At 40.7% G+C, this 17,009-nt stretch overlaps 1 protein-coding gene across 12 annotated transcripts in view; it reads left to right on the top strand.

Moving 5' to 3' along the window:
* Positions 1-17,009, top strand: part of PCDH15 (protocadherin related 15) — a 659,401-nt gene that overhangs the window by 385,283 nt on the left and 257,109 nt on the right. For 11 of the 12 annotated variants that reach the window (XM_082222007.1, XM_082222006.1, XM_082222003.1 and 8 more), the window contains 2 exons: positions 4,435-4,449; positions 5,439-5,504. In XM_082222007.1, the coding sequence (XP_082078133.1) occupies positions 4,435-4,449; positions 5,439-5,504 (81 nt within the window). The remainder of the gene's footprint in view (positions 1-4,434; positions 4,450-5,438; positions 5,505-17,009) is intronic. The other variant, XM_082222001.1, reaches the window with a different exon arrangement.

The following is a 17,009-nucleotide window of genomic DNA, read 5'->3' as shown; positions in this document are numbered from 1 at the left end:
CAAGTAATTGGCAGTATGCCAATTACTTTAATTGTGCTACTTCTTTGACACTTAAAATTGACGCTTTCTGTTGAGCCACAGTTCACTTTTTATTAACAACATAAAAATGGAAACAAACAATGAGGAACAGTAAGAAAATGTATGCATTCCCAAGTGTAGAGTTGTTTGTTACGGCATGCATAATTACTGAAAATCCATTTGAATGAGTTGAAGTCCCCCACAGACCATTCCTGCACAACATGAGGAAGGTTGGTGGGGTGTGTTCCCTGCCCCCCTCTATTAACAGAGCATTTGCATGTTCTGGCAAACATCTGAACACACATATATACTGTTCTAGGAATGTGTCTCTTTTTAAAACCATACAATTCAGTGCCTCTTGTCACTTTCAGTAAGATCTCCTAGGAGAATGGAATGGAAATAATGGTGTTTGGGGGGGAATAGTTTTCATTCTCTTCTCCCATTCATTTATCTTTTTTCATTTGTTTCTCGTACAGATTAATTAGAAACTAACAGAACTGCCTTTGCTTAAATTTTCTTTAGTTTCTGAAATGAATAGGCACACATTGGAGATTAAAGGTAAAGGTAAAGGGACCCCTGACCATTAGGTTCAGTCGTAACCAGCTCTGGGGTTGCGGCGCTCATCTCACTTTATTGGCCGAGGGAGCCGGCGTACAGCTTCTGGGTCATGTGGCCAGCATGACTAAGCTGCTTCTAGCGAACCAGAGGAGTGCATGGAAATGCCGTTTACCCTCCCGTTGGAGCGGTACCTATTTATCTACTTGCACTGTGTTGCTTTCAAACTGCTAGGTTGGCAGGAGCAGGAACCAAGCAATGGGAGCTCACCCCATCTTGGGGATTCGAACCGCCGGACCTTCTGATTAGCAAGTCCTAGGCTCTGTGGTTTAACCCACAGCACCACCCACACCCCTTACATTGGAGATTACAATGAAATAAATATAGTAAGCAGAAGGAGACATCTAGAGCACGTCCAACGTCAGTGCTCAGAAACCTCAAGTTGTTATCAAGACCCACTGGTGCTGATGCCTGTTGTGGATTTGGCCCATACGTATAGCCCAGCTCCTTTTTTTTATTACTTTCTGTAGGACCACCACTTTAAGTACCCCCCCAATGCTCTGCAACAATGCTGCACCAGAGCATTATTGCAGGAAATTTACATGATTGGTGGCTATAGCTGCCTACTGCAGACTGTGGTTCTTCTACCACTACCAGTCTGGCCCCTGTGACTGCACAGTCTTTCCTATTATCATTCACTTGTAGGGTTGTGGTTTTTGGTTTGGTTTTGTTTTTTTGCATCATGATCCTTCGTTCTAGAAAATTAAACATCAACATGCTGTGAGGAAGATCTAGGCTAGTGTCACTGAAGAGGTATTGGGTTTAGATATGGAAACAACAGGTTGCAATTCTTACTTGGTCACACAGTTAGGTAGGCATGGTCACATTATTCTTTCTCAGATGGTGAAAGTGAAGTTAAAATAAGATAACATGCACTTCATTTTGAGGTCCTTGGTGATGGGATAGAAAATTTTAAAAATAGCATTTATTCATCTTTGTTTGTATTTCTTAAACAGGAAGTGAAATTATAGTGGGAAGAAAATATTTATCTTTTTTCACATAGAGGCATCACAAGAGTAAGGTGGTAGCTGTGCTTTCAAAATGTGTGTGGGTTTTTTTATTATTATTCCTGACACACTTTTCAGCACAAGCAGAGAAAGTGTGTGTGAGAGAGAGATACTATATCAGTATATATGTTCAGTGTTCACTGACTTGAAAAAATCTAATTTTTAAAAAGCCCAGTTCTTGAACATGGAGTGCATCTTGTTGAACTAAAGGATGTAGCAACAAATATATATCAAAAACTGCTTTGTAAATAGATATCCTTGAATTCTCCAGGGTATGAAAATAAAAGCTGTGATATGCAAGCAGCATAAGTGCAAGGCATGAGCTGAATTGTTTCAGTATTGTAAGCAGTGTCACAGATATAAAGATAGAAATGCTTCTTGAGGTTTGCTACTGTTCATGTATGATGTGCATTTTAATTAAGAAGATGTCTTTCATCTGCAATTTGTCATCTATATTGATTTCAGCACAGGTTTTTTTTCTGCCTGGCAATATTTGCAAGCTGATGTAAATTCAGTATTCCCTCATCATTGTTTTGTGACTCCCTTCTTGCATTTTTACCACCTTCCTGTCCAAGGTTTTCAACTTGAGCAAAGAATCTCATTAGTAACGAAGATTTAATGCCGCAGATAGTTAAAATCTAATGTTCGTGCAGAATCCTTCTGTGTGTTGGTCTCCGTGTAAACATGCCCCTAGGTAAAGGTAAAGGTAAAGGTACCCCTGCCCGAACGGGCCAGTCTTGACAGACTCTGGGGTTTGTGCGCCCATCTCACATCTATTGGCCGGGGGCCAGCGCTGTCCGAAGACACTTCCGGGTCACGTGGCCAGCGTGACAACGCTGCTCTGGCGAGCCAGAGCCGCACACGGAACGCCATTTACCTTCCCGCTGGTAAGCGGTACCTATTTATCTACTTGCCCCCGGGGGTGCTTTCGAACTGCTAGGTGGGCAGGCGCTGGGACCGAGCAGCGGGAGCGCACCCCGCCGCGGGGATTCGAACCGCCGACCTTTCGATCGGCAAGCCCTAGGCGCTGAGGCTTTAGCCCACAGCGCCACCCGCGTCCCTTCCATGCCCCTACTGACATGTAATTGTAAAAGAGAACTATAGTTTAGCCTGGATATCTGGGATTTGTAATATTAGCAGGCAGGGACATCTATTTTCATTTGGCGTCACTTTTGTATAAATTGATTCATAAGTCCATTCATCCCCATTTCCACGTCATTCTGCAGTAGATGAAGACCTGCAATCCTGATTAACTTTTTTCACCAAAATAAACATTTCTGTATGCATTTGAAACTAAAATATACTTTTTTGTGTACATTTTGGTTTGATTTGCTTGTCTTCTTAAGCCGATTACTGTATATTCAAAAGTGTGTGAAAATCAAAGAATGTGTCTATTAACCTTGGAAGGGCAAATTGGGTTGGTTGCTTTATAACATGGACTGAAGGAAATCGTCAGAGGTCCCTAATACTAAATCTATGATGGAAAATTCAAATAGAAGAGAACTTTACTTCTGCAAATTATGTGGTTAGAAAAATGGGTTTGGTGTGTAAGGAAGTTAGCAGACATATTCATGCAATAGGACTTTTCTGTTTCCTTCTTCCTGAGACTTTGAAGAGTCTGATAGTCCTGCCTTTCACTAAGCTAATCTTGTCCAACCTGTTTCCCTCTGGATGCTTCTGACTACAACTCCCTTGGGCTCAAGCCAGTATGGTCAAAGCTTGCTGTGTTTGATGGGACTTGTTGTTTAAACAGCTGACGGGCAGCAGGTTGGGATAGGTTGCACTGACTGGGTCAAAAGGGATTTGACCAAGCAGTGTCAAGATGGACTGACGTCCTCCTGCCATTTGTAGTATTATTTTATCCTCTCATCAAATGGAAATTAAACGGGCATTTCCATTTTGTCTGCTTCGAAATAATGTAGAGTTCAGATATAAAAGTCTGGATAAACCTTAATAGATGATGTGAAGTTTCATATTCTTCATTAACTTGGTTAATGCTCACATAGTTTTAATTCTGTTAATGTTTAATTGTTTTTTAATGATTCCCCCTATCTTTATAGCTGTTCTTATTTTATCTGTAAGCTGTGCTGAACCCTGTCAGGGAAAAATGTGGGGTATAAATTTACAATAACTATATATCTTCACTTCCTTACAATTCTATGATTCTTTAAAGTTGTAAGGGTCCCTGGGGGTCATCTACTCCAGTCCCTTACAATGCAGGAATCTCAGCTGAATCATATACATCATGAGATGGTCACCCATCCCCTCTATTTAAAAGAACAAATTAGATTTTCCTTCTGCTGCCCATTGCTCTTAAAACATACAACACTTTTACTTGTTCTTTTATGAATATCAGATTACCTCTTGCCCTCCTCAGTGTAGAGGTTTGCAGATTCTCTCACACAGAGCCTCGAGCTCAGCAAATACTATTCACTTCAGTTGGGAGGGAAACTCTACAGCAGTTGCCTCTCCACAGAGTTGAATGGAGAAGGCTTTGCATGAATGCAAGAAGCTGCTGAATCAGATTAAATGATTATTTCATCTAAAGTAGGCTGTGGGTGGTTTCTGTATGAAATATTACACACTGCAATTACTGCGTTTGTTAAGATTGTCCTGGGCTCTTAACAGCAACTTCTCTGCTACACTGTGGTGAATAATATACATATATTTCCTCAAACCTCTTTTACTGATTTATGTGTCTTTAAAACTTTCTCTACAAACCACAGCAAAATCTTACTTATTTTCTTTCATTATTCTGCTCTGCTTCCACTGATGACTCTTAACTTCCTTCCAGACTGGCAATATGAGGGTAAGATGGCAAACAGTAACTTCCTGAAAATTGCTTGTCTGTTTTTACTCTGTTTAGAACTTTATTGAAATTCTGTTCAGTCACTCTAATTAGAGACTTGTGTTGCAATTAAATTTCAATTATGTTTGTTTCTGTTGTGAAGCTTTAATTATAATTTATTCCTTTTAATCATTCTTTTGTGTTATTCTTTTGGGTTAAATTACCATCACATTATCACTGTCCTGATTTCTGTTTAGCACAAGGACTTCTGTTTAGCACAACACACAATTTTAAAAGTAGCAAGGGAAAGGTACTGTTTTGTGATGTGACAAAGACTTGGTGTTTGTGTACATGACATAATTTTTTAGCAAGTAGATGCTAGCATCCTAGTAAAACAATACAGATGATGGCCTGGTTTGCATGTAAGGTGAAGCCATGGTTTATAAACTGTGGATTGTATGCAACAAAGTCATTATTTGAGTGGAACAACTTATTCTTGTCCAACAGAACTTCGACTCCCTCTCCCCTGGAAAAAACCCCACCCCATATCTACTCTGGGGTTCCTTGCAGCCTCTGGAGCAGATTTGGGGGGGTTGGGGGGGACATGGGGACAGGAGAGAGAGGGGAAATTCTGTTGTTCTGCTTATGCAATGACTCCATGGATTAATTTGGTCATCTGAACCCAGCCCAGCACCTTAACCTTGAACAAACCACTAAAAACCACAATCCATTGTTGTTTTGCAAATCTTGGTTTATGTTAACCATTGCATAGTGTTACATGTAAACCCAGTCCTCGTCTGAAAGCTGTTAAAGTCAGGTACAAGAGCCTATGCTAAAACCTTGCTAAGAAAAACCATTATGTCACAGGGAGTTCACTTAATTAAGAGCTAGGTAAAATCTGGGCAAGTACTTTGGAAACTGGTCGTGCCTATTGCAGATTTATGAGAAAGATTTTTCCACCGTCATCATACTCTGCGATTTGATGTAACTTTTTATTTTCATATTTGTAGACTGCAAGTTGGCCAGGGCAGGTCCTCCAGCAACAATAGTTCCAATTGATGAAGAGAGTCGGAATGGTGAGTACGCATCAGATGCTAATAATGGGTGGAAATCAATGTCATGCAAATATGATTGTTCCCCTCTTCCCTCAAATGCTGTTGTGGGAGTTTCCTGAACCCTCCAGAGTAGATGTGGAGGAGCCACAGGGGGAAGTAGAGGGGGGTTCAGTGCACCAGGTTAGCTGAATCCAGCCTCATGCAGTTAATTTTATTTTTCAGTCTTCAGTGAGCACTATTTTAAAAGTTGGTGATAACGATTCACATCAACTTTTCACTGCAAAAATATTGTTTTCTTTCTGGTTCAAATAATTAATATCTTTCTCCAATATAAATTATTTTTCTGATGCATCCAGTAAATTTCCAGTGGTCAGTTCTGACCAGAAATTTATCTCTCCCTTAGAGAATCCAGGGTAAAAAGTAAAAAATCTCGGGGGTAAGGGGCCAGAATCAATTGTAAATCTATTTTATGAATACCTTGAGAGGTTTTGCCATTTGCTCCATTGTCCCACCACCACAACCATCAGATTCCTAGGATAGGAATGCCTTTACTTGACTGGCCAAGGCATATCTCTGCATAGTCAGTTCTCACAAGGCTTCATCCCTGATCTATCTAGCCCTACCTCCTAATTCCAAGACTGTATATCAGGCTTCCTCAACCTCGGCCCTCCAGATGTTTTTGGCCTACAACTCCCATGATCCATAGCTAGCAGGACCTAGCTGGTCAGGGATGATGGGAATTGTAGTCTCAAAACATCTGGAGGGCTGAGGTTGAGGAAACCTGCTAGATATCCTGTGGACTGGAGGGAGAGGGTGATGATAATGATGATGATTACCATCATTTCCCAACCATGGAAATTTGTTTTTTTGAAGAAGGTATGAAACCTACTTCTTCCTGAAACAAGTATTCAAATTTCCCCACCCTTGCAAATTAACTGAAGTGGTCTTTCCCATCAACTTTCCTCTGAAGAGTGGTGAAACAAGCAGCATACGGCACTGCCTTTAACCAATATTCTGAACTCCATTACCTTGTAGCAATATGAGTAGTGAGGAGTGGGGACTACTGAAAGATTTATTGTGATGCTTAGTAAGTTGTGGGTCTATGTGTATGCTAATATTTACGATTAACTCACTCCTTGTGGTGGCATCCTGGACGTGATACAACATGATGCAGTGTGTTCATTTGTACCAAACTTTGAAAGCCAATTATTTGGCTTCAGATTGCCTGGCCAGGCTATGGAGTCCCTAATAGCTAAAAGAGCTGGAAGTTTAATCTCATTTTGCCCCAAGGAGTTTAAGATCCAGTGCTGTTTGATGCTTCTGTGTGGTGTGAACTATTGCTGAAGCCTCTGGCGGCATGGCTTTTAACAATACACCGTTCTTTCTTCCTGTCTCGATCTTCTTGTGCACTTGTCCACGAAAGTCATGAAAGGCTAGACGAGAAGGAAATGAAATTGCACAGATAGCTTTGCCTTGACTGACAACAGCTGCACCAGAAAGCCACAGCTCTCTCTCTCACACATATATCCATACACTTTTTTAGAAAAGCATATTGTACTGCAAAATGAGAGTTGGCACAAAAAGCAACAAGAGTGCATCTGTTATTAAATAAGCACCATTGTGTTTGCTAACCAAAGTAAAATATAATTTGCGGCTGCTTGCTTCAAGTCAAATTTATGATTTCATCTCTCATATTCATTAATGCTGTAGTAAAGGTATTTGCCATAAGCATTTTCCATCTGGTGAATGCAAATATACTAAATGTTAATGAAGATATTTCTGTCTGAATGGTGTTCCTTTCACCCAGAATGTAGTTGATTTTTTCTTTCCTTATTGCTGCCAAAAAGCAGTCATTTATTGCAATTATCTCTTTTTGCTTAAGGATCATGCCAGTGTGTTGTCAGTTACTGGCACATAAGAAGGGCTGTGTAGGTTTGTAATGCTGTTTTTTGTTTTTTGTTTGTATTAAAAAAAGGTCCCCATGTTTCGTTTTAAGAAGATGCAAAAGAAAATACTTCGGATGTAAAATAAATGCTGAAATGTACTTATATTTCTTATCTGAATGAATCACAGCTGTCTGCTTCCCTAATGAGATAGAATGCTGTTTAAAAAGTGCTGGATATGTCTCAGAAACAAACTCCAGGGGAAGTACACATACCTGCAGTGTGCCACTTGAGACTGCATCCATGGTTATGATGTGATAGTCCCATTTATTCTAATGGAGTTTTTCCCATATGCTTTGTTACAGATACTGATGGGTAAGCTCTCCCAGCTCACCTTATGATGAATTCTGTTTTTCAAAGCCTCCATGGCCAGTCAGTTCTTTTTTTAAAAAAGCTGCGTCTCAGGTGTAATTTCTATGCTTATATGAACAGTTCGTTAAATTGGTATGCATAGGAAATGAGAAGTCCCATGCATCCCATGAAATGTATTCATGGCTTAAGAATGAGGTCTGAATACCCTCAACTATATTCAGCAGTTATCCTCTCTCCCAGTGTGCCCCATTCACAACAGTGCATTGATTTGGGAAGGGGAGAGGAGGCAAGGGAGCTGTCCAGGAGAACTGACTGGAAGAAAGCCCGTTATGAACTGAGCCCAAATTTGGAGCAGAAATTGGAACTATGCTCATAGCAAGGCACAGATTTGCTCCCCACCCACCCCTGCCTGACAGTTTCCTAAATTTACCACCATCTCTAGTTTACTAAAACAGCTAAAAAAGTAAAGGTAAAGAACCCCTGACAGTGAAGTCCAGTCACAGACAACTCTGGGGTTGTGACGCTCATCTTGCTTTACAGCCCAAGGGAGCCAGTGTTTGTCTGCAGACAGTTTTTCTGGGTCATGTAGCCAGCATGACTAAGCCGCTTCTGGTGCAACAGAACACCGAAACTGGAGCAGCGCATGGAAACGTTGTTTACCTTACCACCGTTTACCTATTTATCTACTTGCACTTTTGGGTGTGCTTTTGAACTTCTAAGTTGGCAGAGCTGGGACCGAGCAACGGGAGCTCACCCCATCACAGGGATTCAAACCGCCGACCTTCTGATCGGCAAGCCCAAGAAGCAGCTAGAGATGGTTAAATTTGAACATTTGTACCACATTGTAAAAGATTACTCTGCTCCTAACTCTCATGTGCTGATCTGACTTTTGCATATGACCCTACACATGTATACCCTTACATTTTTAAAATGTTCACATATCATATTCAGAGTCTACACATTTGGAGTGCCCACACATCAACCCTGCACAGAAATTTTGATAAATGCAGAGAATGTGGAGGCAGGGCTAGTAGCCATCAGCCTAATTCCCCCCCCCCCCAGCTTGTCTACAGCAGGGAGATAATTGGATATGGGCAGCTTAAGCCTTATTGAAGTACTTGTTCTTTTGTTGTTGTTGTTTAGTCATTTAGTCGTGTCTGACACTTCGTGACCCCATGGACCAGAGTACGCCAGGCACTCCTGTCTTCTAGAATGGGTGGTGGTGGCTGGGAAGCTCCAATGCTAGCCAGGGGTCACTGCCAGCCACCACCAACACTCCTACTGAAGCAAATAAATACTTAAAATGGGGGCCCTAAGTTTCAACAGTGTAGCAATACAAAGATGGCACGTTAAAGAAGAAAGGTCTAATGTCATGTAATATGCATTCCTGGAAATGAATGGTGCTTCTGAGCTTGCTCAGAAATGTACTTTGGTGCTGCAAAGGGTAGGATTAATAATTCTCTAAATGCTCATTTTGAATCAGGAAACAGAAAAACTAGAAATTGTGTGGTCTGTAGTCAACATTTGCAGCTGGAGAGCAAAGTTTAGGATTACCTTACTTTCCCCTTTAGAATTCCAAATTTTTTATTAAAAGTCATGAACTGATTATGAGGATAGGAAGGTGCATTGATGATATCATAAGCATTAGCTGTAGTGACCCAACTTTAACTCAGAACAGACACATTGAAATAAATGGGCCTTAGTTAGTCCTGACCATTTCCCCCTCCCTCAGTGGTTTCACTTTGAGTAATAGTTAGCTGACTACAACCCTGTGTTTCCTTCGGTCTTTCCCCCATTCATGCTGAACTACCTTAAGTCTCCACAGAAGCTCTGGAGGAGAATGGAAAGCCTCAGGCTGGGAGCAGTGAATGTAGCCATTCAGACCTATCTATTTGGGCCTCAGGACTCTTCTTCAGCCATCCCACCATCTCCCACCTCACCCTTCACTGGCCTGGCTGAGTGCTTTAGCCTGGCCAGAACGTGATAATGCTTCCTGCCTTCTGCATGGTGAAGTGTTTGTGGAAACCACTGACTTCCACATAACTGGAATAAGAGTACAAAGGAAAAAGTCACATCCACTATTCTCACCACTTTTGTCTCTGCTCCATTCACTACTGGAATGCTAACCCCAGAAGACTACCCATCAGGTTGAAAAAAATTCCCCAGTCCAACTCTAGAGGGGAAAATGTAAATTTCTTTGGAGAGTCATAGCATAACTATCAACTTAAAATAGTATGTTTATCTTCACCCTGAAACAATCAGATAAACATTTCGAAATGCAGTCTCTTCAGCTACTTTAAAGTGGCATTTATGTCAACTCTTTTTTTGTAAGATAAAATAAACTTGGCAAATGCTTTTCTCGCTTAAGTTACTTGAGCAAAAATATATAAGCAAGAAAAAATGGACAAACTGCTAAAATGGTTTTGTTGGTTTAATTTCATTGAGTTGCCATATTTCGAAAAGTAAAAACCAGGACAACCCGAAAGTTTTTGAGGGTTTTTTTAGACAAACCCCAAAGTTGTTGAGTTCTTCCCGCCTTTGGAACTCCGGTAATGTCTGGGAAAATCCAGACATATGACAGCCTTCAATTTCAATCAGTTGACCCTTCATGTGAGCAATTTATCCTACTTCCCTACAACTGTTAAGTCTTCCTACAGTGTATTCAAGATACAGTATGGGAAATTAATTACGTGTTTCTAATCCCCCCTTTACTCCTCCCCATAGTAATAATAATAATAATGTTATCTTATATGACATCCAAACTGGGGAACTGTGACTTAAGGTCTAAGTTCAAATTGGGATGTAAAAGCAAGTTCAAGCATGTACATATAAATAGCTGATGTTACAGCATAAGGTTTCCATATGTTGCAGGGTCTCTATGGAATGAAGCCCCCAAAACAAGGTGATAGCAAATGGCCAAACTGCATTTCCTGATCTTACACTGTCACAGAGGATAAAATATTCGTTCAGAATTTAATGTACTTTCCATACTGTGAGCAGGTGCCAGGGGCTCTTATTAATGTTCTACCTGAGGCACCTGAAGAGTTTATGATTCCCTGATTGCTACCATATTGCAGGGGAGCCAGGAGGGCAGTGCCACCATAATCACTGAATGGCCAGCCATTCTACCTGAGGCTACAAAAGCAAATCAGTGTTAATTCATGTTAACTAACATAAGAAAACCATGTGCCTTTTGCAGTACCTTGTTGTAAATCACTTTGCTGTGCTTGTTGTTCATTAATTCAATCACTTGGACTAAAGTTACCAGATGTCCCCGTTTCCCGGGGACAGTCCCCGGATTTACAAATCAGTCCCCATACAAAATCCATTGAAGTTGAAAAGTGCCCCTGGATTCATTGAAAAAAAAATCTAGTAACCTTAACTTGGACTGCAAGTCTGGGAGCAAGGAAGCCTAATAGGAATGAGATGGAATGGGATACCTAATTGGAATGATTGCTAACTTGCTATTTGATATTCATCAAACATGTTCTAGCTTCAGTGATCACAACTTAAGTCTCAGGAGCAATGTCTCAACTGGCTGAAGGCTGAATTTGGAAGGTTCTCTTAAAGCATCATTTTCTTACCACAAACATTAGGGGAGTGGAGAGGATTTAAAGCTAAGTTAAGTAGTAGGGTGATACTTGTGATCTAGTGAACTAGCAGCTCAGATGGATAAGATTACTCATACAATTCTGCCAAGGCCTCAAGTATCTAGTCAAAAAAATGAAAAACTTTGTCCCATTATGGTTTAGGGGTTGAATGGCATAACACTGGAGCAGCTTTCAAGCATGCCTTTAAAAATATTGGAACAGAATCCAAACAACCTGAACATCTTATCTGTAAACTCATACAAGCTACTTCTTGTTTTGCATTAGAAAGCATTTATGAGCTTCAAAGCATGTTCTTGAAGGCAATAGACACAAATGCATTATTCATAAATAAGTCAGTAAAGACTTCAACTATTTATATGATAATTGATGGTAGCAGTAAGAATATGAGAATATAAATAGTCCTCAGCACAAATAAATGCCTTTTCTGCAGGTGTGCTACCAGACTTATTGTTTATGTCAGAGATATTTCAGGATTGTGATACTTTTGGGAAGGAGGAGGTAGCGTGATATTTCAACTTTACTGTGTACTAGTCAGTCAAAGTAGGCCAAATGAAATGTAATACATTGAGATATATCCCTTTACAGGTTTATAAATATATCACTTTTTGAAACAGGTGTTTTTATATACATACTTCTGAAGTTTTGTCATCTGCTAGGGAAATTAAGTCTCTATCTTTACAAACTTTTTCCTACATTAGACAGCATTTAGAATACCTTTGTTTTGTTCAAGTAGATGAATGTGCAAAGTAGATTTATACGATTGTTTTCTGTAGTAAGGTTCCAGATGTCTGACTTTATAGAAGAGCAATTGTCAGGAAACTATGACGGATGGGAAGATCATTGATTCTGTCTGGGGAACCAATGTCCTTTCATCTGAAAGAGAGACATCAAATTGCCAACTGCCCTTAGAAACAACAGTAAGAAAATGGCTGCCTAAAAGATATTGAGACAGCAGCAACAAGTAGAGCAACTAACCAATCAGTTCCTCTTCTGTCCATTTACCTGTCTGTATGCTGAGAGGTTCCTAGCTTTATATACTAATTGAGAAGGGCAGCGGAAGGATTAGCAGCACTTACAGTTCTGACTGACAGGAAGCTTAAAATACAGAAATTCTGCCCCCAAAAAGAATGAAGATAGAGTGTATGCAAAGGGAAAGAATGGTAGAAAAAAAATTTGGCCGGCATTAATCCACACCATCACCGGCAGCTCTTCCTGATGGACATATTCCACTCCATAGTCCCAGCATTTGGTTGACATCTTCCTAAGATGTCCATGGTAATGGGATGTAGCTGAACATGTGGAATGAAAAGATGGGGACACAGGCCTGAGGTAAGGGAGGAGAAGTGGCCAAGTGAAAGAAGGAGGCTGCCATCTAGAAAAAGAAGCTAGAAGGACTAACTCATCCATTAATCAGTGGCCCCTCTTTATAATCACAGTAGCATACATATTCCCACCATTTGGTGGACATCTGCCAGTGTTTATACAATGTCAGACTTTACTTAATTTTTAGTTGGATTATACTATTGGCCCAATTAAGAGAAAACTGTTACATATTAAAAATTGCAATCATTGTATATATGCTATTATATTGTAAATAGTTTTGGGATGCTTTATGGGAAGCAATTCCCAAATGAAAACAAACCAAAACAGCAACAAGCAGGGCACAAGGAAGAAGTAGAACTAATTCCCTTGATACCAATATGACTATATTCCAGCAATGTATAATTGGCAGCGGTACTGCTGTTTCAAAACTGGTGCAATCTGTGAAACTGGATGCCAGATGCCAGATACTTGCTAAATAAATGTAGTATACACACTCCCCATACATACTACCCACAATATTTCCCAACCCTAGAACCATCATCACACCACCCAGCCACGAGAATTAGCTGGCTATCCTTGGATATGCAGTATGTCACGCTTGTATATCTGTATATATATATATCTTATGCTGAATAGCAAGATGTAATTTTGCATTGCTTGTGTGTATTGCAAATCCTTTGTTATAACTTCAAAAATCCCTATAATAATTCAGAATATAAAATGTTTTGCTGTCTGCACTACCAGAGGTTAACTTGATTTTCCTTTAATAGCCTTGATACAAAATAATAGAGGAATTTACAAACTCTAAATAAATTGTTTCCTTTTATCTATCTTTTGCTCCCTCTACACACAAAACCACCTGCTAGTCGTTAGCTGTAACTAACATAAGACTCTAGCTTTTGGCAGGCATCCTTGAGTTCTTTTAGTTATGATGAAGAAGTGAACTGTCTGTTGGCTAAAAAGAACAACCCTTTGATTTGATTAGGAATGTTGGGTAACTGGCACAGCTGCCTTTGGTGTCTACAACTTGAATGGAAAGTAGGCAAAGGGGTGCCAGTAACCATTTAATATGTGCTTTTTCTTTCCAATATTATATCTTCTAAAATAAGGGCTCTGTTCTTCAATAGTTCATCAGTTTGCTTTATTAACTCCATATCTCCTTTTACACGTCTTTGAAATATCCAGATAATACAACTGTTTCCTCCTGCTGTAATTAGTGCCTCTGATGGTTTCTCTATATTTTAAAATAAGAAAGGTGCCTACTATCTTTCATCATATCCTTCTTTAACTCCTAATAATTTTTCCTGCTTTGTATCACCACATGCACCGGATATGTATTTATACAAAAGACCTGAAGAAACAGAAGAAATTATCTACCAGGCAGATAATAGCTTACTCTTTCTTTCCAATTATTTAACTTCCCTCCACCCTTCAAGATATGTCAAACTAAGTATTCTCAATTGTGAACTGATTTATTCTCCCAAGTATTCCTCTTCTTAATTTCACTCACAATATAACATTACCTTCCACCCTGTTGAACAGACAGGAATCCTCGGCTTTAATCTTTCATGCTTTCCTCTTCTTTGCTCCCCAGTCACCAAAGCTGTCCCCCTTTCTCCATCCCATCAACTTTTTACTCAGGATCTTGCTCTAGGGATGTCTTGTCTTAACTGCTATAACCTTTTGACTTCTTTTGCCTCCTCTCCGTAATCTGAGCTCTGTCTAGAACTTGGCTACCAAACCCATCCACAAATTCCTACTAGGGATAGGGGAGAAAATCAATTTCAGTTCACATTTAAAGGCAAATCTACTTAATTCTCTCTCTCTCTCTCTCTCTCTCTCTCTCTCTCTCTCTCTCTCCAAAACAATGTGCAAATTGAAATGAAGCCATCCTTTGAAATCCACACTTCTCTGATTTTTGTAATGTGGCCCTCCAGTAGAGTAATATGTACAAAAATTAATATACTATGGTAAAATGTGCATATAAAAGGATATATTAATGCAAATACAGTGGTACCTCAGGTTACATATGCTTCAGGTTACAGACTCTGCCAACCCAGAAATAGTACCTCAGGTTAGGAACTTTGCTTCAGGGTGAGAACAGAAATCGTGCTCCGGCAGCGCAGCGGCAACAGGAGGCCCCATTAGCTAAGTGGTGCTTCAGGTTAAGAACAGTTTCAGGTTGAGAACGGACCTCTGGAACGAATTAAGTATTTAACCCGAGGTACCACTGTAACATGAAAACCCATTATTTGCAAAATAGATATTACAAATGTGTGTCTTAGGAGAAATTTGCACTAACCACTGATGAATTTTTTATGCGAACTTTTTAATTATTATTTAAATCACAAACTAATGTGGAGAAACTCAAATTAAGATTGGGTGAGAAATGAGAAAAACAGTCCCTACAGAAATGAAGGAATTTCCATTCTTACACAAATGTAGAATTGGAAGGGATCCAAGTGACCATAGCTGTCCTTCCCCATCTCATCCTGCTGTCATCATAATGTACCTCTGTCCATAACCTTTACCCTCCAGTTCTGTGACTCTGAATCCCATGAAGGTCTCTGTTTTAGAATGGCATCTTTTCTTCCTTTTGGTAGAAGAACATCTATGTGGTGCCACATCACCCTTCTAGAAAACCCCTTTCTAGTAACCCATCTCTCTCATCAAGGTTTTTTTGCTTAAACCCTAAGTCCTCATCCTTACTTCAAATGAAGCCTAAACACATTTAACTGCCTATTTCTAGGTTCATTTCTGGTTGCCCTTGTCTCTCCTGAGGGAAGCAATGCACTCCCAAGGCATCAGTGCATATGTGGAGGAGGAGTGGGATCTTGGTGGCACACCTGATTTGTATACATATAGGCTCTGTATGAAGGGACACGGGTGGCACTGTGGTCTAAACCACTGAGCCTAGGGCTTGCCGATTGGAAGGTTGGCGGTTCGAATCCCCACGATGGGGTGAGCTCCCGTTGCTCGGTCCCAGCTCCTGCCAACTTAGCAGTTCGAAAGCATGTCAAAGTGAAAGTAGGAAGGTAAACAGTGTTTCCGTGCACTGCTCTGGTTTCACCAGAAGTGGCTTAGTGATGCTGGCCTCATGACCCGGAAAAACTGTCTGCAGACAAACATCGGCTCCCTCGGCCTATACAGCGAGATGAGTGCCACAAGCCCAGAGTTGTTTGCAACTGGACTTAACTGTCAGGGGCCCTTTACCCTTTTTTAAGGCTCTGTATAAAGGTGTCAGGAATGAGCCAGCTCAAAGCGAAGGTTTGCAGCCAACTGCAGAAAGCAGCCAAGAACAGGGAGGCTTTGATGTTAGTCAGGCAGGAGAGAGCCAGCAGCTGCAGACTTTGGCTCTTCCTGACCTTGATAAGCTGGATGATAAGACAGTAGCTGAGAGCAGGCTGGAACACAGCCAAAGCTTGCCAGAAACACAATCAGGCGCGAATAAACCCCTGTCAGACCCGGAAGAGGTTGGGGCTGAGGCTGGGGTGTTGTTAGATCTGAAGCAAAACAAGAGACACCAGGGTCGTAAGTTCAATATCTGTGGTGATGCCAGAAGAACTCTTCAGAAGCGTCCGCTTGAGTAATGGTGCTGGAGGCTTCGTTAGAGCCATCCGGAGCTATCTGTTTTCACAATAAATCCTCCTTTTTAATTATCTACGCTTACTGTGTTATCAAGCTGGGAACCTGACAAAAGGTCCCCCTCTCCCCATCACAACCTTCTGGTTTCTTTCTTTCTCTCACACATGTTGCAAAGCCTCACCGTGTGTGTGTGTGATATTTGTAACAGAAGGGTTATACGAGGAAACTTGAGAATTTAATCCTTTATCTGCTAGTCATTTTCCTCTGAAAACTCCTTCCACAGATGGTCTTACTTCTACCAGTGTTGCAGACTTGTAAACAGAGGCCTGGTATCACTTGAGGTTTTATTACATGCATTTGTAGCACGCAATGTTTCTCACGGGGCCAGCTTTACTGTGAGGTAATCTCCTCAGGTGGTAGATGCTGTGGGGTGCTGTCAGTGCTACCTGACTGACAAGGAACTGCAGCACTACTCTGTTGTCCTTAGGTATGGTGAATGTATGGTGGAAGATGTAACTGGCAGTCCAGTCAGTTTCTGCACATGGAACGAGGGAGGGCAGCATCTTGTTCTTTGCCTCAGGCAGCAAAATGTCTTGGGCTGACCCTGGTTTTTGTGCTTGGCAGTCAGTGAGAATAGATAAGCAGCTGTGCAACCACACATTTCTGTCCATGTCATGCATTATACATGAACAAGTAAGTGGAGAGTGTTATTTCTGTCTGGCATGAAATATATTGTGTGTTAAAATATACTA

Source organism: Podarcis vaucheri (assembly GCF_965113315.1).
Source record: "Podarcis vaucheri genome assembly, chromosome: 5".
Classification (NCBI taxonomy): domain Eukaryota; kingdom Metazoa; phylum Chordata; class Lepidosauria; order Squamata; family Lacertidae; genus Podarcis; species Podarcis vaucheri.
Note: the sequence above shows the minus strand (reverse complement) of the source record. Positions and strands in the feature narration are given on the sequence as shown.